Source organism: Nelumbo lutea, chromosome 6 (genome assembly GCF_056320005.1).
Source record: "Nelumbo lutea isolate HS-2025 chromosome 6, American lotus-T2T, whole genome shotgun sequence".
In the NCBI taxonomy this organism is placed as follows: domain Eukaryota; kingdom Viridiplantae; phylum Streptophyta; class Magnoliopsida; order Proteales; family Nelumbonaceae; genus Nelumbo; species Nelumbo lutea.
This window is the reverse complement of record NC_142689.1, coordinates 23,894,510-23,918,406: the sequence shown is the minus strand read 5'-3', so window position 1 is coordinate 23,918,406 and position 23,897 is coordinate 23,894,510. Positions and strand designations below refer to the sequence as shown.

Here is a 23,897-nt window from a genome sequence, read left to right as displayed (position 1 = left end):
GCGATTGTTCTGTTTGTAACCAAAACAAGCCCATCAGTCTTAGGATACGTTTGGCCCAAAGAATCAATATTTGAAAAATGAGCTCTCCCCCCAGAAATGAAATAAATTGAATGTAACCATTCCAAACGCAGTCCCTGCGAAGGAAGGATAGCAGAATAGGTTTGGACTTTGGAGAGGGGGGCCGTTGGGTTGGTTGTGTCGGCCGCGCAAATGACAAGGTTCAAAAAGTAGGACCAGGAACGAACCGAATCCAAGGCCAATTTCTTGAATCCTGAGCCCTGATTTATTCATTTTTTAAGCAGAGATGAGTTCTAATTTGAGACCGTGCCAAAGTTAAATTGGTCTACCTACCACCATCTCTGCCACTTTGTGTTCCATATTTTGGGATCGGGTCGATTGGTTGGAAATTCTGGTGGTTCAGCTCAAACGATCCAAGAATTTTGTTGGTGGACCATTAACCCCTCACCCTGGTTACAAATCGGGGCCATTATTAATTCAGATGGTTAGATCATTTTAGGTTGTCAGCTTTTTGAATTTTTCTGTAGTTATTATATCACGGGGTTGGGCCAAATGGTTGAACCGTTATGGTATTGACTCGGAGGAAAAGGCATGTATAACTTAGCAAGGCGGCCCAAAAATTCAAACACAACTCCCTCCGAGTCCGAGAGTCCGAGACAGAGCTGACATGTACGATGGAAATAAATAATGAGAGCAAGCAGATCCAGAGGCGGCCCGAGTGTTTCTTGGACTGTATGGATCGTCCACTGAGCTTCAGACGATAAGGAAATCTCTCTCTCTCTTGAGTCTTGACATTTGCAAGCTCAATTTTAACCCGGTTCTTTCAATATTGGCCATTAGAATTAATAATTGCAATGAGACAGCTAAAAGAAGACTATCAACAACACCCATTAGAAGAAGTGATTTTTACAAATCGATAGGGCTAACTAAAAGTAAGTTTATATTTATATAAGCCGATATGTCGGATGGGCTACATCGGCATGTATTTTTGGGAGTTTTTTATTTTTTAAATTTTTTCAAACCTGTTCGGGTGGGGGCGGTATAAAGCCTGTCCACCCCTTTAATCACTTTTAATTTATCAATAACAAGGTTCAAAATATCGACACGTATCGGTCTGTATCGGCCGATACGTATTATTCTGAGACCCCTTCGGTACGTTTCTATAGTGAGTGTATCAGAGGTCTGACCGATTTAGGGTGTGGAGGAGCCCTAAACCGGCTCCCTTGAACCGGTTTCAGAAAAAAAAAAAAAAAAAAAAACAATTTCAATTTGTCTGATACACCCCTACCAACATATCGGACAATTCAATATTTTGAAACTTGATCAATAGATATAATTTTAAATAGAACATATTAACAAAATAAAATTTTTATAACAAACTCCATGTAACTAAGATAAGGCATGAACGATGATGATGAATGAGATGGATAAAGAAGTGGGTTGAGCTCCCACAAGCAATCGTCAAGCGTAATGGTGTAATGGCGTGAAGGGGTGGCTACACTACAGGATGGAGCCAGGGCTTCGCACTGCAGTGTGATGGTGATTTGGGGTGTTAAATTAATACATCAGCATCAGCAAAGCTTTCTGAAGCTCCATGTGTGGGTGAATGTGATATGGTAGGTCAGGCGTCGCGTCACAGCAAAATCACAAACCTCAACTGCCCCACCAAGAAATGTTTTGTCTTTTGTCCATTTTAATAAAAAGAGGGGATGATATTGGAATATTGGAGGGTGGTAGTTGATACTCGGTAGGTGAATGATGATCGAGTCTCAACCCTGAACACAGATTTCAACCCCTATTTATTATATCTATATAGGTAATGCTATTATCATTATTACTAACATCCTCCACTATAATTTATATTTTTATTAAAATATATATATATATAGCATTAATTTTTTGTAAAAGATAAAATTTTATAAAATATTCCACTTAATACCCTAGAATTGAAGAATATATCATTTGACATAAAAGTATATTTTGTGAAAGCGTGAAGTAATGAAATGAAAAATAAGATGTCTTTAACATGTTTGATTGAAATTAAGGATTAAAATTTTACAACCTATTGATTGACATGTATTGTATTGGTAACCCTCCGATGCACCCCTACAGCAATCATATGAAAATGAGTTCGACTACTATATTAAAAAAAAAAATGGTATCCAAAAAAACAATAGACCAATAAACTGGAATCTAAAACGTGGCGGCAAATAAAAGCAGCCAAAGATACAGGCTGATATGTCCCTATAATAACCATTTTGGGGTTTGACCTAGTTCCTTATACCAACCCCTGAATCGATTTGGAAAAAAAATAAAAAATAAAAAGTAGAAAAAGATAAAGGCCAATTCACCCCATCTGGTGTATCAACCTGTATCAATGGTTATAACCTTGGTTGAGATTTAGATTTAATGTACTATTAATATTAATAAATACAGATTAGTTGAACTCTACCAAACAGCAATATATATTCATTATTTTACATATATTAAAAAGAAAAATATTCCAAGAGAAAGGTTGAGAAATAAAAGAACCAAAAGTAGAGGAAAGGAGGGAGGGAGGGGTGCGCTTAAAAAAGGTAAAATTGTTAATCCACTCCACCTAAGGAATAAAGCAAATAATAGTCAAATTTAATTAGAGATGATGATGACAGGGGACAAGGGATTGTTAGTTGATGGTTCCAAGTTTCAAACATGGCGGTTCATCTCCCTTTCCTGTTGGTGGAGATAGAATCAGTTGTAAAGTGAGTTTGTTATCAAATCAAATTTAAAAGTAAAGATTAGATATGTTCCTTAAAAGTGTTATTTTTACTCATGCTTTTGTTAAACGGAGTTGCATCGTCTTTAATCCAACAACGGCATCTCTTGCAATTGCAAAAATTGAAAAGGGTGTCGGTGGATCTGCCTACGGATGCAACTTGGGTCGGGAATTTGTTACTTTTTTCATGGCCCAAACCCTAACCCGAAACCATGTAACCCGACTTGCAGGTTACACTGTTACAGCCCAACCTCTACTTCCACGTCCATGCCAGGTCCGAGATAAAATCGGATTTATTCCTTACCAGACCGTGTTCACATCGTTTGTACAGTGTTTTGCATCAACATTTTAAAAAATCATCTGGAAATGGAATCATTCTAGACATCGGCATTTAGGTTAATGGTCCAATCGTTCTATTCGAATGGCTCATTTTAATAGAAAATTTAAAAATAATTAAAAATCATTGAATGGATTAACGGTTTGACCACTCAAGTCAACGATATATTGACTTTTTCAACGATTTTTTACCATATTTCAGGTTTTAGATAAAACAGAACTAATTGAATAAACGGTTTCCGAGATCAATAGATAAAATAAAAAAAAAATCAAAGAACTAAACCAATCAAAAACAAAAGCCGAACAACCAGTTAATCACTTGATTTGGTTCAGTTTCAGTTCGGGGAATTCCAAAAGTGGTGATAACAATTCATTTTAAAATAGGGTAAAATACAAAAACCTCCCTTATAGTTTTATTTTAGCATAACCCTCCCTTAGATTTTTAAAGAATTTGACAAAATCCTCCCTTCTGTCAATGACCAAAACGAAAATTATTATATTGATTAATCATTTTTTCTAAGTACCTATTTTACCCCTATCAGCATGTTATCCCCTTTTCCTCTCCCGTCGATCTCTTTCTTCTTCAACTGGCCATACCTTAGAAACTCCATTTGTAGTCCTCCACTTTCAGCATCCAAGGTTCATGTCTGAACTCAACATCTAGATTACTACAACCTTCCATCCCTTTACAAAAGCAAATGCTAAGTACTTGGTCGTTGGGGCAAAGGAGTATGTGCATGTGCGTATACAATAGAGAAATGGTCAGAAAATCCTAATAGTGCAAGGTTTGAGGAAGGAATTCAGTTACTTCAAAATACTCAAGGATTTGAAGAAGGAATTTTGATGCAATGGTACTATTGTCTAGGACCCAAAGCTAGGCCAAGTTATTCAACTTCAAGGTGATCAATAGAAGAATGTGTCGACATTCCTCGTTCAGGTCGGAATTGTGAAGAAGGAACATATCAAGATTCATGGTTTTTGAGCAGCAACAGACCAGTCCCTCTGTTATCAAACTTTACGCATGTCAGCAGAGAATTCCACTGTCCGAAGAGGAGGGACGCAACATTGATTTCACCACTATCCCTACATAGCATCGAACTGCCCCCATACAGCCCGAATCTCCACCGTAAATACAATACCACCGTCAGAATCACAGTGGTCGCCATTCCCAACCAAGCGTCACCTAAAGAAGAAGACAAGCTGTCAAGTTTGCACTCAGATCGATGGTGACAACCGTTGGTCAGATTCAAACACCAAAAGGAGAGAGAGAAAGAGAAAGGTTATGTTATGTTATGAGTTATGATCATTCTTCAATCTTCATTGCAGTTTGCAAGAAAACTGATGATTAACCTGCAACCTCCGCTTTTCCAGTATAGTAGTGTATGGTCCCTCAAATCTCAATCAAAGATTCATCAGATTACATGTTCTATTCAGTTGGAATACGGCTGGATTAATTTCATGTTCTCGGAGTTAAAAGAGAGAGATGGATTAATTTTATGCGTTGGAATACAACAAGGAACTGCCTCCACATAGAGGGGGTTCCAATGGCGGTTTGGTGTGTTGTGTAGGGACGGTGAGGAGGGAGGAGAAGAAAAGAGAGCTGTATAATGGATTTGGATTGGTGAAATCAATGTTGTGTTCCTATATTCTTCAGACGATGGAGTTCAAGGGTAAAAAGGTCGACGGGAGAGGAAAGAGTATATGTCAGTAACGTTATTATTTCAGTAAAAATATATGCAAACTAATTTAAAAAGGGTAAACTAGGTATTTGGAAAAAAATGGTTTTTCCGTTTAGTATTTTTCATCTTGGACATTGATGGAAGGGAGGTTTTTGTTTTAAAAATCTAGCGGAAGCTTTTGCTAAAATAAAAATATAGGAGAGATTTTTATGATTCGGGTGCCATGCGTGTAGAACACAGCAAATCCTTGAGTGAATCTGACAATCATTGAGTGACGACTCCGCATCTGCTACTCGCAGACTCTACCAATAAGAGAACAACTCTCCATACCTCTTAGGAATACCTCCCAGGAATAACATGGGAGATGTATCCGACGTACAGCTGCAATGTCTTGTGGTTATGGGTAGGTAGTGCTCCTTTCAGTGAGTCCGGGTCTCCTGTTCATCAGAATTCTGTTCAACGTTTATCATAGCCATACATGAAGAATATTAGCATAGTATTATGTCACCCATTAATGGTTAAATTGTCTAAATTATCCTTTATTATTCTTCAAATTTTCAAAACACCTTTCCACGCAAAAATCCATACAAAAAAAAGAATAGCACGGTGGAGTTGCAGAGGAGGAATTGTAGGCTCATGGTGAAATAGCGTGTCCTAAATAACGCTTCTGTGGGTGTCCTGAATTTATAACTAATGAGTAAGTAGCAATTTATTATATCCTCAAAAACCAAGTTCTCTTTGTGCCACAGAAACTGGTTATTTGAATCATAAAAAGTCAAAAACTTCACTTTTCCATTTTTTTTCTTTTTATTCCTTCTTCTTCCTCCCTTCCCCACTTTCTCTCTCTTTCTTCTCCTCCACTTCAGCCGATGAAGACAAAAGAACTAAGCTATGCTCAACCACTGTCCACCCAACAGAGCATCGCCAATCCCCTCCATGAACCAACAAAGTTGTTCCCAGTTGATTGGGTAAATCCTATTAAACAATCAGCTTATTTTACCTCTGCTACTCAATCTCTTTAAACGGCAGTCAACGCCCAAGTCTAGAAGATAAAATGATTTTTTGTCCTTTTTTCAAAAGAAGCTTAGATTCGAGCAGCAGTGGCGTTGCCAACTCTATTCAAACATGGGCCACGGACAATCAGTCTTTCAAAAGGGCTTTTAGTCCTTTCAGCAATGGCGTTTATTAAGAAACTCATGTTTTTTTTTTAGATTTATGTGAGAACTAGTGAAAGTTGAAAATACCCTTTTTAATAGAATTTTTACGGATAAGATTATCATTGCCTTATTTACATGGAAAATAAAAGAACATGAATAAATGCATTTATCCACATAAATCTTTCCTGAAAAACACTTATCCAAGTAAATACATTTACCCATACCCAGTGTGGGTAAATGACTTAATGAAAAACTAAGGGGGCATAAAGGTCTATTTCAATGAGACTTGATTGAAAACTTTTGCCAGATGCAGAGATTGAATGGTATCGAAAAGAATCAATTGATCAGCTTTGTTAGTATATCAGTTTAGTTGCTACAGAGATGTAATCTGAACATTTGTTCTTGTGTTGGTCCTCTGCAACTAGCTTCCCACCCCATTGGCAAGATAACGTCTTCAATAACATTCGGACACCTGTACAAAGTCAGCAAATACCATGTTACAGTCCAACTTGAACTCCGTCAAGCTGTATTTGAATTCTTTGTGTACTACTCTCACAATTGTATTTAAACTCTCTCTTTCACAATTTCTCTAAATATTAATCAAATCACTTGCCAAAGATGAGGCTGGTTTGACTATTCTGATTCTCTTTGTGTTATTTTAATTAAACATAGGAACAACTCTCTACAAGACACCATAAATGAGGAGCTCACATCGTTGTTCCCACCAATAATAATTGAACACGTCATTGGTCCCATTTACCAGTTTGACTCCAAATCCAGTTTTCTTTTTGTTTTCATTTAGGCCTCTTTCTCACTTCTCCTCCCTCGTTCAATCCAATATCCTACAACCACCGATGTTCAGCCTTTCCCCTACTGTTCAGTTTTACCGTGAGTAATCTTTTCATCTGCAATGACAATAGATTATTCCTCCACCGATGAATAATCTTCAGCTCGAGAAGAACGAAAACATGGTTGATATACAATATTTGGATAGTTGAAATGATAATGGAATTTCTCCACACAGCAAAATTAATTTCATAAACTCCAAGTGTCGATTTTCTTTTAATAAAAATATCAAAAAAGTTTGGAATGGGAAGGAAATCTCTGTTAACCACAAATAGCCGAAAATAAGCATTTAAAAATGAGTGTTTTAAAAATAAGTCTAAGGCAATATTTGGGAGTGCCTAAGTTAAAAATAAGTGCTTATTCAAATAAACACTTATTTGCATTAAGCATCCAACTTTTTCAAATGCTTATTTTAAAAAATAAGTACTTATTTTATATTAGGCGTTTGGTAGTCTTTTTCTCTAATTATCACTTAAATAAGTTTTGGTGACTATTTTGTCCTTCATTTTCTTTCAAATTTTCAAAATTTACTCTTTGAAATCACTTTTAAGAAAGTACATTTATGAAAATACTTTCATAAAAGTACTTTTGTAAAAGTGATTTAACAAAAGTACTTTTGTAAGTGTTTTCATAAAAGTACTTTCATAAAAGTATATTTCTAAAAGTGCTTTTGTAAAAATGTTTTCAGAAAATTACTTTAAATGTACTTTCATAAAAGTATTTTTATAAATTTCAACTAGGGATAATTTTATAAGTGGTATTTTAAAATTTAACTAGGGATAATTTTGGAAGAAAAATATGAATAAATGCTTATTATATAAACACTTAAAAAAATTGGAAAATCAGGCTTAAAAAATAACCCTTATTTTTAAAATAAACCCTTATTTTTAAAATAAACACTTATTTTAGGCTTTTTTCTCAAATACCAATAAATGCTTAATTGCCCAAATAAACACTTGTTCTTAAGCACTCTCAAGCATGGCCTTAGTGTTTATGAAATAAGCACTTGTTTTGGGTTTTTCTTAATTATAAATATGTCCCCCATCATTTGACCTATTATTAGGTAATACCCATATATCAAAACACGATAAAAACCCTACAACATAATGCCCCGAATATTAAATGTGTTTTAAGAATAAAAAGTTGAAAAAAAATTAAAGTGATAATTAAAGTTCTTAATTGCTTATTTTAAGAATAAAGAGTTGAAAAAAACACCTCCAAAACAAGGTTCTAAATACCAATACGCCAATAGGGGTGCTCACGGACCGTGGATATTTTTTGGAACCAAACCAATAGTACTAATTATTGAAAAATCAGTATCTAAAACCAAAACAAAGCCAATTGGTTAATTGGGTGACTAGTTTAGTACATCAATTCGGTTCGTCAGTTTATTGGTTTTTTAATTTTTATAATATATAATATAAAAATAAATATATATATATATATAATAAAAATCATAAATATATATTTATATATAAATTATAAATTTTATATATTAATTTATGATATATAAAATATATATAATATACATAAATATATATAATATATAAATATAAATATATACCGGTCGGTTTAATTAACCACTGATTTTTTATATTGGTTAACCAAAATCAAACCGACTGATTCAATTAACCAATTTTTTTTGTTCAATTTCAATATATTTTTTCAATCAATTTGATTTTTCAATTGTTCTTGCTCACCCCCTAGGTAGAGGCATATCGAACAATATTGATACTATTTTTTTACTTTTTATTTCAAATCCAAATCAAGGGGTTCCTCCACCTCTAAGCCGGTCAAAACCCCAATACACTTTCTATAGGGGCACATCAGGGTGCTCCTGATACAATTCGTATAAGTCGATACATAACAATTTTTTAAACATTTGCTTCTAAGCACTAATAAAATAAGCACTACCCAATAAAGCCTCAAATTTGATAGACCTTACGATTGTATTTGATTTTAGGGAAAAAATTAAAAAAAAAAAAAAAAAAAAGTAAAAAAACAAGACTGAATTGCTCCTTACATAAGGCACCTCACACGCACATCCTACCATGCATCGTTCAAAGTATCAACACGTATCGACTGATCCCGATACCGCACCATACGCATCTACAATGAGCATCTATGGTCAGACCGATTGGCAAAGACCTCCAACTCCCCTGAACCAGTTGAAAAAAAAACCACCAAAAGGAGTATCGATTCGCCCGTTAGGCGTATCAATATTTTGAACCTTGCTTATAAGTTATTTTTAACGAGAATTGTTCCCAATGCACAGTGGATGTGCATGTGAGGAGCCCAAGTGTGAGATCCCGTTCCTTACAAACCTTGTATAGGTTTCTCTACCTTTTCCTTGAAATCCCAACCCTGTTTTAAACGGGACTCAAATGCACTCAAACCCGGATCAATTGAGGTATTTGTAGTCAACAATCTAGACCCTTCACAAAGGCATAAATTAACCACACAAGAAAAAGAGCAACATAATCTGCAGTCTTCTTGCCAAAAATAGAAAAAAGTATTCCTTCAGCCTAGCACCTATTTCAGCAGTTTTAGATGTATATTTCACAGTTCACTCCTACAACAATAGTCAGAATAAAAATGAAAATGCTAAGTTCCCTATCAGAAGATGCGTAAAGAAAACAATATCCCACAAAATCCTTGTAGCCACTCTACTGCATTGCTTCTTGAGATCATGATCTCTCCTCTGCTGGGAGCGACCGACTGAAAAACAAGCAGAATAGATCAAATAATGATCTTTCTGTGTTCTTTTCAAGTAGTAAAAACCAGAAAGCGAAAGAACGCAGAAAAAGGCATCAAAAGATAAGAATTTCATATCATATATATAAAAGAATAAACTGGCACAGCAGAGGGATTTTCCTGACAACAATACATACCTGCGGTATCTCTCATACGCTGGGCTCTCTGCTCGACCATAATCAGGACTGCCCCTTGGTTCAGGCCTGGCATATGGGCTGGGGCTGGGGCCACGGCCATAATCAGGGCTACCCCTTTCTTTTCGATAAGGACTCGGTGATCGCCCCCGATCTCGGCTCCTAGTAGGAGACCTATCACGACCTCTACGATCAGGGCTGTAGCCATTTCTTCTTTCGTCGTCATCTCGGACTGCGTATTCTACCGAAATAACCCGATCCATCAATTTGCTGTGCACCCAAATTAAACAGACAAATGTTACCGGGGGTCAAGCCAAGTAATGTATTATTTCCAAGGCAAATCACAATTTTTTTTATAAGACTCCAGAAATCAAATATGGAAAAGCCAAGATGGCAATTAAGATTCTAAATATATCTTCTAAGCAGAACAAAGACCTTATTTGATGCAAATGCAGGAACAAAGAGGGAGAAAAGACCTCATGTTTGTTGCATCCAATGCTTTGGTAGCATCATCCTGTGATTCAAACTGAATAAATGCAAAGTTTCTTCTGATCCTTATATTCAATATTTTTCCATATGGATCAAAGTGTCTCTCTAGATCTCTTGTCCTAGTGCGTATTGGATCAAAATTTATAACAAATAAGGTCTTTGTTGGCCTCAAATTGGCTGCAGGTCTTCTTGAACCACCTGGCCTTCTAATACCACGCTCATGCTGCAATGCAAATTTGAAAGAGCTTTACATTAGATGTCTTAACCTAACAGGTTCAACAGATTTTCCTAAACTAATGCTAACACAGAAACGAGAATAAGCTCACAACCTTTGTCCACTCAACACGAAGGCGGCGCCCCTGTCTGCCAAATTCTGACCGGTCAAGTCCTCGAATAGCATCCTCAGCATCTCGTTCATCATCCATATAGATGAAAGCAAACCCTAAATCCCACAACCATAATGAATAATAAGATCTCAAGGATATCACATATACCAACCAAACGTTAAGACAATTTTATGAATCCTCCCGTCAAAGGATTCCCGAAAATCTGATGGCTTCGCCGGCTCCAGGAATTATATGAAAGTGTTGTCAAGAAATATAAAAGTAACATCTGCACATCTCTGTGAAAGCTACAAACTAAGTGACTCAGAAAATTCAGAAACAGACCTTGTGTGGTGAATTAAATGATGTCAATGAACAAGAATCCAAAAGTGGGTGTTCTCATGGTAGGTCACCGAACAGAGAGTGCCATCTCCATCCATTCTGCTGCTTCTGACCTCGAGTTCGGCAAGGGTTATACCTTGAGACATTTCTGAAATTGAAGACTGGGCCAAGGTCATGAGGGATGAAAGGCAATGGTGTCTCGGGGAAATGTAGAGTGGTTGTGCCATTGCAGATCAGGTCGGCAGTTCTGAAAAACACAATAAGATGAAGCTCGGGCACGGGCAGGAAAGAAAATGCAGAAGAGCCCATCCATCATCCAGGAAGAGCATGGATGTTCGAAGATAATCCTGCGCCAAAGAAATTGCTGAGTATGGGGGCCTACACTTCAAAAAACAGACTTGCTTTTCTTAAATATATCCTGAACCCCCACTAGATCTCGAAAAGAGGATTGCCGTTGCCGTGTGTAAAGTCCAGACAATGTTGCACCCTTGTAACTGAAGAATCAATGCAGCAAGAAGCTACCACCTTTCTGACAGTTTATCCACCGCAGAATCACTTTGTTTCTGTAGGACCCACCGCCACGTAGAATTGGAATATAAAATTATGGTAGTACATGAAATGGCCTTCCCTCAATTTGCATGTCAAATGCATGTATTATAGGCAGTTTTGGTTGCAATTCAACTAACGCATGAACACTACCACTAAAGACCAAATAAATCAATTCACTATAAGCATGAGTGCATATGATACCACAGTTCTTCAAAATGATCATCACTTGCATATCCATGTCCAGTATTTCTAGTGTAAGTGTATCTCTCTGCTGTATCAATGCCAAATCCACATGGTATCCAAGTATCATACCTCAAAGGTCTAAGTACATGTATTACAAAGGGATTCAACTATACTCATTGATATTTCTTTAGTTGTTACAAAAGTAACAAAATAATTTCAACATCAAAACCACGACAAGAGAAGGAAGGAGGCAGGGGAGGAGCAACAAAGAATGACCAATAAATAAACAAACGAATCTCAAACAGCAAAACAATGCAAAATAATAGCTTCTGGAGAACAATGGCCTTCAGAAAGGGAGAGAGATGTAAATGGTAGATCAACTAACCAGACTTCATATCCACCCTCTCGACCTTCCCATATTTGCCAAACAGTCGCTCAAGATCCGATTGGCGTGCATCATACTCAAAGTTGCCACAGAAAATGGGCCTCATTTTCCCAAAGCGCAAAAGAACAGATGTTTTTCTAGGACCTTCAATGTAGCAGAAAGAATAAAAAAGGTAAATTTAAGAATTGAAGATCAATGAAAGGTAAATATGGGAAGGTGTATATATATATATATATATATATATATACACACACACACTGTATTACAAATGGAGATAAAGGAATGTTCAATAAGGTTCTGCATAACTCGTTGCCATATTTTTAATCAAAGATGGGAAAAAACAGTATAAAATAGTAAAAACACCCATCTTTAGAGTTTATTCTAAAATAACAAAAGTAACTTGGACCTCAATACAAAAAAAAAAAAAAAAAGAACTATAACCAGGTATATTTCAATTTAGGCTATTGTTCAGGGAATTTAACAAAGATTGCCCAGATAGATAACTCAAACCAAGACAAGGAGTTTGCTTTCATCATCTATTACAGGGTTATCAGTAAGCAAGTAAAGTAAGTAAAGTTTATCAACCAAATAAACCAGTAAGGCAAGTACCAGAGAAAAACAAGAGAAGAATCACAAATAATTTACTTTCGAGGTTAAAAAGCCCAAGTTAGATCACCATAGCCATGAGGTCGAGACAAGGATGATTCCGACCAGAACAATTTCGCTTTAGAAGGAAGAACATATTTGTTTTTAACAGTCTGTATATGTAAAAGATTAAATTTCCTAAGATAATAGCCAAAATTTTCACAAACTGGGAACTAGATGGAAGGATTTTTCTTTCCACGACGAAATGAAAAGAGGAAAAATAGAAGAGCAACAAAACGCTTTCCAGAAGAACATGGAATCAAAACCAAAAAACCAATTCCAGAAACATGTCGAATCAAGAACAAAAGCGTAAAAAGTAGATCTAACATCAAGGAAAGCGAAATCTCAGAGCAAGATGAGAAAGCTGTACGTCAGATCTGCAAGTAACAACCGCTATTATATTCAAGATCGCAAATAAAAAGGATTTCGATTCACATATCTTACCTCAAAGGCTAGTCACCAGAGATTTAGAAACCCTAAAAGCCCCAAAATGAGAGTGAAGAATAAGAAGTAGGAAAGTTTTAGGAGAGAAACAGAGCAAAAGAAGATTTGGCGTGAAACATGTAAATAAATAATTCCGAGGAAATGGAAATGAAATGACCGGATTGTTTTGGAGTCAAGGTCTTCTCACGTGCAGCACAGTTTTGAACGGCCGGATTTCCTACTAGAGGGTCCTGTTCCTGTCACGGTGAGTCCATTGAATCGGGTATGGATGCAAGGTGGGTAAGAACCGAAACCGACGCGTCGCCTGTTCTTACCGTTGGTTAGATTAAATGTCGATTAATTCGGGTGCCCACGTGTTGCCTGATACTAGAACCGTATCACTGCAAAACCACACGTGTAGCATTACAGCCTAGACGAATCTGAAGCGCCTCCGCATGCAAGACTTTTCTTTATCCGACAAATACGCATGTGAGTTTTTCTTTGAGTAAATAATTTAGAGGAAGGGCGCAAAAAAATATATTCAAATGAATATGTATTGGCAAGAGTACAAATGCAAGTATGAACAGTGCAAATAGATATAAAATATGAGGTTTTGTACTCTAGATATTTGGATTTATAATCCAAGGAACCGTCAAGGTTATATCCTCAAGACCCATGCACAATTGGGATTGATATCATGACAATCAACCTTGAGAAAGTGTGGTCTGCATGGGAGGCTATTAATATCACAATAGGGACCATCAAATCACCATCAAAGGAGACTCTAAACTAGTTATTGATTGTTTCAATGGTCATATCTCACCCATGGAGATTAATTAGTATCATTAGGGAATGTCGAAATTTTGTTGAGTTTCTTAACCTTAATATCAGATTCAAGCATATGTATCATTAGGGACATGTGATTTTATTTTTATTTGTGAAGCAGATGTAAGGGGAACAGCTACCCCTCGGCTTATGTAGCTCACCTTTTTCCATTAAAAAAAAAGAAAACGATTTAGGTATAAATTCTGATTTATTTTTCTTTCAATTTTTAATTATTTTATTTGATTGCAGCACAAATGAGGTAATACAACCTAAAATACCAAAGTTTTTAAAATCGAATTGGTCAATGATCGGTTAGGGGTCTAGTTCTCAAGTCGAATAGTTCGACCATTCAAACTGAACGGATGATCTGTTTTGACAAAATAATAAAAAGGTAAAAAATGAATAAAAAAATTAAAACCAAACAAACTGTTGAATGGTTTGATCGCCCAAGTCATCAGTTTGCTGACCAAATCAATGGTTTTTAGGGAAATAATGGTTCTAGGGTAAAACGGAACCGGTCACTGATTCCCAATTTTCTGGTTTGGTCCGATTTTGAAAACCATGTAAAATACAATGATGTAAAACCTAAAACAGAATTTTCATTCCCATGTATTTTTAGTAGTGCAAATAAGATTAATATACTGTAACCAAACACAGTCTACGTATTAATATTGAAATATATTGTTATTGATAAAAAAATATGGAAATACTTAAATGTAAATATATAAATAACACAAAGTTAAGGTCAAAATAGTCACAAAAATATAAATAATATTAATATATATAAAGAAATATATTGTAATTAATATAGTTGAGTGCATAGATATACAATTTTATCAATAATGAATCATTCAAGACTCCAATACTCATATTATATAGATTTTTACAATTAATGCATGCTCAAAGCCATTCTATGTAACTCCAAGATACAAAACATATGCAATTTTTATATTTTAATTATTATATCAATTTTTTATTTTATGATTTTTACTTTTCAACATTAATAAAATGTTAACTAAACTAAGCAATATTTTATTTTTTTTCAAAACAATAAATGTGTTATTATAAAATATCAATTAATAGTATATAAAAATATATAATCTTAACTTAAAATATAACAAATCTGTTAAAATTTCTAAGATACATATCACAAACAAATTCATAATTTTTAATTGCTAAATAATTATTTCCTTATTAACACATATTTTTATAAATTTTCTGAAATAAGAAACCATTTTGTATATAAATGTAGATTAGTGTACTTGATAGATTCACGTTAATGTTATATTTTCAACTATTTTGTAAACAAAATTTTATTTTTTGAATAATAAATGTGTTTGTTATTCAGTGTAATTTAAAAAATTAATTAATAAGTTATAAAAATATATAAAAATTATAAGATACACACCATGTAAATATTTATAAACTAGTAAGGACTCACATAGTTTTGTTATAAGAAGTTGAGCTAGGAGTCTTATTCCTTATTGGGTTAAGTCACACTAAATCCATCGAAAACATTATTTTTGTGGTATGCATTGTTTGATAAAGCTGTATTGAATTTCATTAAATATTTATTGAGGTTGATTATACCGATGTTTTAAAAATCAACATGGAACCAGAACTGTTTTGGCCACTAGTTTTCCAAGTCGATGATTAAATCATCAAATCCGAAGAAATGGCCTATTGTAATTAAAAAAATAAAATAAAAAGCAAAAAATGACCAAAAACCATTGTTCGAGTTGAAATGGGTTGATAGTTCGATTATACGAGTCAGTGAGTCGCTGACCAAGTCAACGTTTTTTTGGCAAAGGAACGATTCAGGGGTGAAATGGAACTAGTTGTCTAGATGATTTTCGGGCCAAATTGTCTGATTGTCCAAGTTAATGATGGTTCAAAAACCATGGATTATACATGATTGTGTATTGTATAAAGTCTATTTCATACAATACATAATATAAAATATTATAGTTTATGACAAGAAATATAAAATATTATATACAAATGTATATTATAGTTGTCATTTTATAATATTTATATATACAATATAAAAGACAATATAAACTAATATATCACAAACATTATTTATTTGGAGGTTAGTGTCAAGCTCAGGGTGAGTTAGATTAATCATGGTTTCAGAACTGTTGTTGACTCGAACAATCGAACCATCAACCTAGAAAACATCCAGGCAACCAATTATGTTTCACCCCTGAAAATATTCCTTTGTCAAAAACTGTTGACTTAGTCAGCAACCATTGACCCGAGCAGTCAAACCATCAACTTATTAAACCCAAACAATGGTTTTTAGTTGTTTTTATTTTTTAAATTACAATGGGTCATTCGTTTAGATAAGATGGTCGAATCATTGATCCAAAAATTGGTGGCCAAAAGACCCAAAACGGTTTTGGTCTAAGTCAGTTTTAATACATTGGGGCAAATACCACCCCACCCTACCCTTGGTTACCAAGTTTTGGGCTTCCCTGAAATCCATCCTAAACCCGATAAACTGTTAAAACAATTGCCTCGATAGGGTGGGGGCAGGTTAGATTGTCATCTTTACTTGGGTTTTTAAATGTATTATAGAAAAATGCAATTGAAACGGATGAAAGTCAGGTAGGTACAGAGTTGAACCCCTATAGGGTTGGGTCAGGTTCAGAAATTGTATGTCATTCTGTTGGGTTCAAGTAGAAGCATGGGAGGGTCTGGTTAGGGTTAAGGCAAACTCATACTGAATCCGATTTGTGTTTATTGTTCATTATTTTAAAATTGAATTTAAATCATTTTCAAATCAGTAATTTTTACCTTTATTAAATTTTAATTTATTTAGTAAGTTGTTACTGATGTGTAATTCAAATTACGATATTATGCTAAATATAATATTGTTTAAATTTTTTAATAATGTTAGAATTTGTTATTAAAAATAAGTGTGAAGGCAAACCCATATTGAACCCAGCTTATTGCGTTTATTTTTCATTATTTTAAAATTGAATTTAAATCAATTTTAATGTATTTAGCAAATTGCTATTGATGTTTAATTTAAGTTATGATGTTATGCTAAGCTTACTATTGTTTAAGATTTTTAATAATGTTATAATTTGTTATTATAAATTAAGTATAATATTCTTGTAATTAATTTTACAGTTATTATTGTTAAAATTGAAAATTAGTAATTTATTATAAATGGTAATTAAATGAATAGTATTATGAATTTCTAACATTAATTAACTAACTAATTAATTTTGCAAAGTTTAACATATAACAGGGCAGGAAGGGGGTAATAATGGAGAAAGGAGAGAGCAAGGAGGGGTTTAGAGAAAGGAGAGGTTATGTGGCGTGGACCACCTTGCTTTGTATAGATAGTATAGATAGCATATATATAGATTATTTTGAAACCACAATAATGGTAATCTATAATTATAAAATACCATTATAGGTATATACCACAATAATGGTATTTGCATAGTAGTCTATAATTCCAAATCTGATTTTATTGAAATAAATTATGGAAAGAAAAGGAGCACATATAATAAGATTAGTGAAGGCCATAGATATTAGGATCAGCAGTGTAGAGCAACCCAATATCCGAATGAAAACAGGTAACTCATGAGAGTTCTCAGCTATGGCATCTTTCACTTTTTGATCAGCTATTGATCCTTCAAATATATGAAGACTATTTTAGGAGTTAACTTCTGCTGACAGAAAAATATATGATTCTGAAACCAAAACACAAATTTTCTAGCCTATATTAATAAATTCCAAATCAGATCTAATCGAAATAAATCATTGAAGGAAAAGGGCACATATAATAGGATTACTGAAGACCATAGATATTAGGATCAGCAGCATAGCAACCCAATATCCTAATGAAAACAGGTGACTTAGAGATTTCAGCTATGGCATCTTTCACCTTCTGATCAGCCATTGATCCTTCAAAATCAACATAAAGAACACAGGGGAATTCCTTATAGAATCCTCCTTGAACATCCAACATCATGACAAGCCCATCATCCTTGGAGGGATTATTCACTTCCAGCTTGGTGAGATTGATATTGCGTGAAGAGAAAGCAGAAAGAACCTTAAGAAGCAGAGTTAGAGTCTCATTGTGGTGGGCAACAGCCATGCTGGTTTTAACTCTAAATCTGTTCTCCCACAGAATTCTGGGGACTCTGGACAGAATTAGGAACCGGGTTACATTCCATGATTCATCCTGCAATCCATGAGCAAGGATGTTGAGGCCATAAAGTGACGCTGCTCGTGAGCTGGCAATGGCAGCTGTGTCAAGCATCTTGTGAGAGAGGAGAAGCTTAACTGCACCAGCTGTGTCCTCTACAGACTCACAGTCAAGTCCAAGCCGTGCCAAGGTCCTATTACACTGAGCTAGTGCCATGGGGTGGCTGATCACCCTCTTAAGCTCTCCTTTCTTCACACCAGGTATTGCCAGCAGGCAATAATGGACAAAAAGGTTCAATTCTTGCACTATGGACACATCATGGCGTAACAAGAGACCATAGTTCTGAAGAGCAGTCCCTTCCTTGGTGCTCTCGGCCGGAAGAACAGCTCCGTCCGCTCGGCCGGTCTCAACAGCTGCTATGGCATCAGTGAGAACCCTGCAAGGGACAGTGATGCAATCAGGCCAAGCAGTTTTAGCTGCAAACTCGCTGTATGCCCCAGGAACACCTTGGTATGCCACCCGGAGTTTTCCTGTACTTGTGGTGGTGCTTACTGCTCCACTTAGTGAGTTCAGAATCAAAACATGTTGTGTCTGCTGTTTCTTGATCTGAGCTAGGGAAACCCGTAACTTGTTTCTCCTTGCTATGCTGGTCAACCTGTTTAAATGGGGAAGCACAGGCCATGAGTCCTGCTTAGAAGGTAGGGAAGAAGAAGAGAGAAGCATGTGGGAGGAGATGGTAATTGGGGCGGTGGGTTGTATCTGTTCAGGTTTTTATAGTGATCAAATAAATAGATAACCAGTCGGTTAGGTCTAGGCTGTTTATTCATGCTATCCATATGAAGCAATTACCATCAATAACACAACTAGGGAGGTTTTGTTTGAGAGCTTTCTAATTTTGAAAGAGTTAATAAGAGGTTGCCCACATCTCAGAGGGATTGTTTTTGCTCCCTTGCTTGGTGCTCTGTGCGTCATTTAATCAAACAATAAATGAGCGTGTTGCTTACCCCCCACGCTGATGTTCAATTGTTCATTTTCCAATATCCTATGCATTATTTCATAGATATTATAGGCTGAGGACTTGTATTGTGCACATCACCTTGAATCGTACATGAACCAATTAAATCTGATTCAGCTCACCTACTTGGCTCCCAACTTGTTATCACGTTCAAAGTTCAATTGGATTGGATGTGAGGCTGAATTCGATAAATCCCATGATGGGTGCTGAGTTGATATTAATTTCTGATTCCCCATTATTGGTGCTGGGGATAAAGTTTGGGCTATGATATAAATGGGTCGGGTTTGGTTCGGGTCAACTTGTATTCGTTTTGAGCTGATTATTAATCGGGACAACAAAATCATACACTAAAACCGAATATTTATTAATCAAGTTAATTGGGTCTGATCTAGGGGTACTCATGGGACGGGCCGGGATTTGCACTTATGATAAGGGTTATAGTTTAGGTCCAGGGTTCTAGGCCTGAAATATAAGACCTACCCTGGGTATATACCCGCCCAAGCCGAGCCAGGCTGATTCTGGGCCAATGTCACTCATATATAAAACATTACATATCTATATATTAAATGACATAACATGCATATAAACTTATTTTATACATTATATAATATAAAATATTACATATAATTTAAATTATACATGTCATGTTATAATATTTATATATAAAATATATAATATAATGTAAAATAACATGTATACATATGTATACTTTATACACAAAATTGTAAGTTTAAATACATGCGGGCCAAGCTGGGCTTCAAGTATTAAGCTCAAGCCCAGCCCTAAAATTTGCGGCCGGGCTAGGCTGAAATGATCACCCCTAATCTAATCCACTTAGACAGAATTATAATCATGACATTTATAATTATTTATGCAAAATTATTTGTATGTTAAAAAATCAAATATTTTTAATCAAAATTATCAAAGTTTGTCCTTTTAGACATAAAATAAAATAAAAGTTACAAAAAACTAGAAAACCAGAGGGCCCGTGTGATGTACAAGAAAATTTGTGCTAATTTCTGAAAATGTCTACAAATTTATGATAATTTTTTATAAATATATGCATTAAGCTCACCACCCATCTGGTAATTTTACTCACATTTTTGGTAATTTTACTTAAAAATTAGCAATATTAATTAACAATATTTATTAAATTTCTATTTATTAGCAGTATTTATAAATAAATTTATAATTATTAACAGTATTTAGTAATTACCAAAAATACTTCACATAATACCAAAAGGTACAAAAAGTCACTCAAAACAATATAGAAATAATCATAAATATACAGTTATATTATTTATTAAATAAAAATTTTCCAAAATTATAATATTTTTGGTAATTTTTATTAATAATATTTATTAACATTTTTTATTAAATAAAATATTTTTGGTAATCCCTTACTATTAATAGACAATATTCATTGGATTTTAAACTATTAACCGTATTTAATTTAAAAATTATCACCAAAATTACTTAACACAACCAAAAATTATTTAAAAAGAAGCTAAAATAAATAATGTTATACTATTTATGGTACTTTTTGGCAAATTTGGCACTTACCTTTACAATAAGTAGTGATGATAATTTTTGGTAAATTTTATTGTTAATTAACAATCTTATTATGATTTATATTTATTAACATTATTTACTTTAAAATTTTACAAAAATACTTTAAATATTAAAAAAATAACAGTATTTATTATTAACACTAATTATATTTATTAACAAGGAATAGAGCTAAGCCGAGCCGAGCCAAATAGTACAAGGCTTGAGCTTAGCTCGAGATTGTTCTACAAGGCTCGAGCTCAGTTCGAGTAAAAAATTCATAAGCTCGAGCTCGATTTTGAGAAAAAATATTTTATAAAAATAAAAAATTATATATAAAAATACTTTTTATTTGATATGTAAAAAATTAAGAATTATAATATTTTTATTATATATATCATTTTCTATAATTTTATTAGGAAGATCCCGCTTCCACGCCGGGACCTTATTAGGAAGATCGTGTAGAAGCTTAAAGCCCGGGCGAGGAGAAAGGTAATACGCTCGTCTTCCCCCAAGAAGAGAACCCGCTTGCTTCTTGAGCATCAAGATAGAGGAGAAAATCTCAAAGTCTAAAGGGAAGTTGTGTTCACAAAAGAGGGAGACTGTCCCCACCAGGTTCCGAATAAAGTTCGGATGAAGTTGGCCAATGGTGACACCGAAGTGGTTTATGACTTCGACGAGAAGGGGGTGGAAAGGCAGTCGCAACCCCGCAGCGAGTTGCTCTCGAAAAATCACGATCTCATCGGGACCGTGTTCCCAAGGAAAGGTACCCGAAGGAATGGAATACGTATACCCCTCAGGCAGATTGTAAGACATAAGTATAGATTGAAGCCTCTCGGGCGTCATGGTCGAGGGACCAAACCTGTCTAGCATCCGACCTCGACAAGAGGTAGACGCCAAACAGCCCGAAGCGGCGCGGCCTACGGGTTCATAGTCATCCTCGAGTTCCACCTCAGGATCACTAAGGCAGTCGGGGGATACGGCTCGGTTTGTAGAACCTACGTCAGTCATACTTGAAGAGTCGTCTGAGCTATCAAAGCTAGACATCGAGGAAAAGAGGTGGATTCAGAAAGGTACTCACCGGAAGAAAGTTTTGAAGGCTCTAGAGACGGGAACAAGCCAAAAGCCTTGAAGGCTAAGTAACCAGCCTAGACGCGAGCTGAAAAAACTTGGGCGCGAGCTGAAAAGTTGGACGCGAGCTCAAGAGGCAAACCGCAGAAGTGATAAATCGACTGGGGTCCCCCACTATTTATAGCTACAATAACCAAGAATCGGCAGTGCAGATCAAAGACGATCCGACGGCCCGCATTCGCGCTGACCGCACGTCCCCTGAGATCGAGACGTGATTGGCGCACGTCTTTCCGAAAAGAGCGAAACGTCAGCGCATGTCTTTTTGAAACCGACGCCGCATCGGCGCACGTCTTTCTGAAATTGACAAACGTGCCGCACGTCTCCCTGCAACTAACAACCACCAGCGCATGCCCCTTCAGAACGGCAATGGCGCGCTTTTTTCAAAATTGAATGACCCGCTGTCTCGTCCCAGCGGCGCAAATTTTTGAAATTTAAAATAAACGTGTGTTGCCTCGTCCGTCAACATTTATGAGCAGTAGGCACGTCTCCCGCCTTCTCGGACACTCCAGAAAACCGAAGAACCCTGGCAAAAACAACTCGCGCAGTAAAGATTCGAAGAACGGGACAAATCCACCTACCACCTCACAAAACTCCCCGCACCAAGGCAAGACCCTTGGCGCGAGGAGTGGGGGGCAATTGATGAAGGATGATTTGGCCCGACCTCACAGTTATGCGACACGTGGCAAAGGCAACAACTCGGCACAAAAGCAAGCCTAAGGCGCGAGCGGTCAAAACTCCCTACTAGGGGCCCGAACTCACCCTTGGTCCCAAACCAGAAAAGTAATCCGAACTGGCCTGCATATAACAGTTCGGGACATACTTCGCCGAACTGGCCTACCTTGTAACAGTTCGGGACATACTTCGCCGAACTGGCCTGCCTTGTAACAGTTTGGGATACCCCTCGCCGAACTGGCCTTCCTTGTAACAGCTCGGGATACACCTCACCGAGCTGACCTGCCCTATACATACCTCCGAACTCAAGACTTCGCCTCGCTCACCACTCCACATCGCCATCAGGGCACCAAAACCAAGTAAACCGCACTATGCCTGACACCGAGGAAGTCCATACCCGAAGGCACCGCACCTAACTGACTTGGGATCTAACGCTTGACGGCCGCACTCTAAACGGCCACCTGCCACCGCCTCCTAACACTGCCATCTCCAGTTAGAGAGATGGTTAGGCAGTGATAGTTCTGTCCCAGCAGAAAGGACGACGCCCGAGTTGACAGACGCAAGGGTAATCATACCCGACCTGACAAGGGACTCAGAGCGAGTGCGCGAAGTGATTATAAAAGCCCCCTGCCCCCAGCAAACAAGGTATGTGAACTTTGCGCTATCTGGTCTACACTTTGCCTTTGAGAGATTACTGACTTGAGCTTCGGAACTATTACACCGGGTTCCCCCCGGAGTTCTCTCATTTTTCTCGTTTCAGGCTCCCCGACGCTCCAGCTCAGAGACGAATTCGTGATAGTTAAGACCGGTCGAGTTGTGCTCCATCAGAAAATATAGAGAATATATATAGTTGTCCCTTGTTTCCTATTTTATCATGATTGTGAAACGTGATGAACTTTCTTTCATATTCTGTCATGATATTTTCCTTTCTTTCTTTCTTTTTTTGTGACAAAACAGAGAAGATTTTCATGGTGGCAACTTCCTAGTTTTGAAAGTAAATAGTGAACCTCCTCTACTCCTCTAGAATTAGAATTACAGGATTGCGGTAATAAAATAATGAGAGGCCATTCGACATGATCATCCTTATTTGAATATATTGTAATAGAGTAAGAAGAGGCCGTTGTACATGACCATCTATTGTAATGGATTATTAACTAATAACCATCCTTATTTTAGTATATTGTAATAGATTATTAACTAATAATTGGGTCAAAACAAATATGATTGATTCAATTTAATTGATCGAGTACATTGACAATCCTACAAATTATTAAAGATCCCTAAATTACTGTACACAATTCCGATATAGGTAGTCAAACCAATTCTCTTCGTTGCATCTTTAGATATTGGCATTAAATACATGGATGTAAATTATGAACTTGTGTTTATTAGTTTATATACCCCAATACAAGCTTGCGTATAAGGTAGAACCAAACGACTCCGGATCTCTTGTATATGATAACACACATTATTCTTGTAAATTATGAATATGGTTTTTCAAAATTGGATTGGACCAGATG

The 23,897-nt window shown here is 36.0% G+C and overlaps 1 protein-coding gene and 2 pseudogenes across 3 annotated transcripts; 1 reads left to right on the top strand and 2 right to left on the bottom strand.

Moving 5' to 3' along the window:
* Positions 1 to 3,752: 3,752 nt before the first annotated feature.
* Positions 3,753 to 4,561, top strand: LOC148847969 (protein translation factor SUI1 homolog pseudogene; annotated as a pseudogene).
* A 4,698-nt stretch (positions 4,562 to 9,259) lies between these two features.
* RS41 (RNA-binding (RRM/RBD/RNP motifs) family protein) lies at positions 9,260 to 13,249 on the bottom strand. Of its 3 annotated transcripts, none has more exons than XM_088948131.1 (7): positions 13,040 to 13,233; positions 11,951 to 12,094; positions 10,837 to 11,180; positions 10,498 to 10,610; positions 10,156 to 10,391; positions 9,683 to 9,949; positions 9,260 to 9,509 (listed from the first exon to the last, which is right to left on the bottom strand). In XM_088948131.1, the coding sequence occupies exons 4-7, from the start codon at positions 10,591 to 10,593 to the stop codon at positions 9,479 to 9,481; spliced, it is 630 nt and encodes a 209-aa protein (XP_088804257.1). In that variant the 5' UTR covers positions 10,594 to 10,610; positions 10,837 to 11,180; positions 11,951 to 12,094; positions 13,040 to 13,233; the 3' UTR covers positions 9,260 to 9,478. The 3 variants fall into 3 exon arrangements, with proteins under 3 accessions (XP_088804257.1, XP_088804258.1, XP_088804256.1); XM_088948132.1 differs by having other exon boundaries at positions 10,837 to 11,396; positions 13,040 to 13,134; XM_088948130.1 differs by lacking the exon at positions 10,837 to 11,180 and having other exon boundaries at positions 13,040 to 13,249.
* Positions 13,250 to 17,651: 4,402 nt separating this feature from the next.
* On the bottom strand, positions 17,652 to 18,734 carry LOC148847967 (arogenate dehydratase 3 pseudogene; annotated as a pseudogene).
* Between the last annotated feature and the right edge of the window lie 5,163 nt (positions 18,735 to 23,897).

Bases quoted from the DNA above. Each gene is read 5' to 3' on its own strand.
- RS41 (XM_088948130.1), bottom strand. From the start codon at position 12,056: ATGAGGCCCATTTTCTGTGGCAACTTTGAGTATGATGCACGCCAATCG. The intron at 10,611-11,950 runs GTTAGTTGATCT...TGTGGGATTTAG, and splicing joins GAGGGTGGATATGAAGTCTG to GGTTTGCTTTCATCTATATG. The intron at 9,510-9,682 runs GTATGTATTGTT...CTTGTTTTTCAG, and splicing joins GCGTATGAGAGATACCGCAG to TCGGTCGCTCCCAGCAGAGG.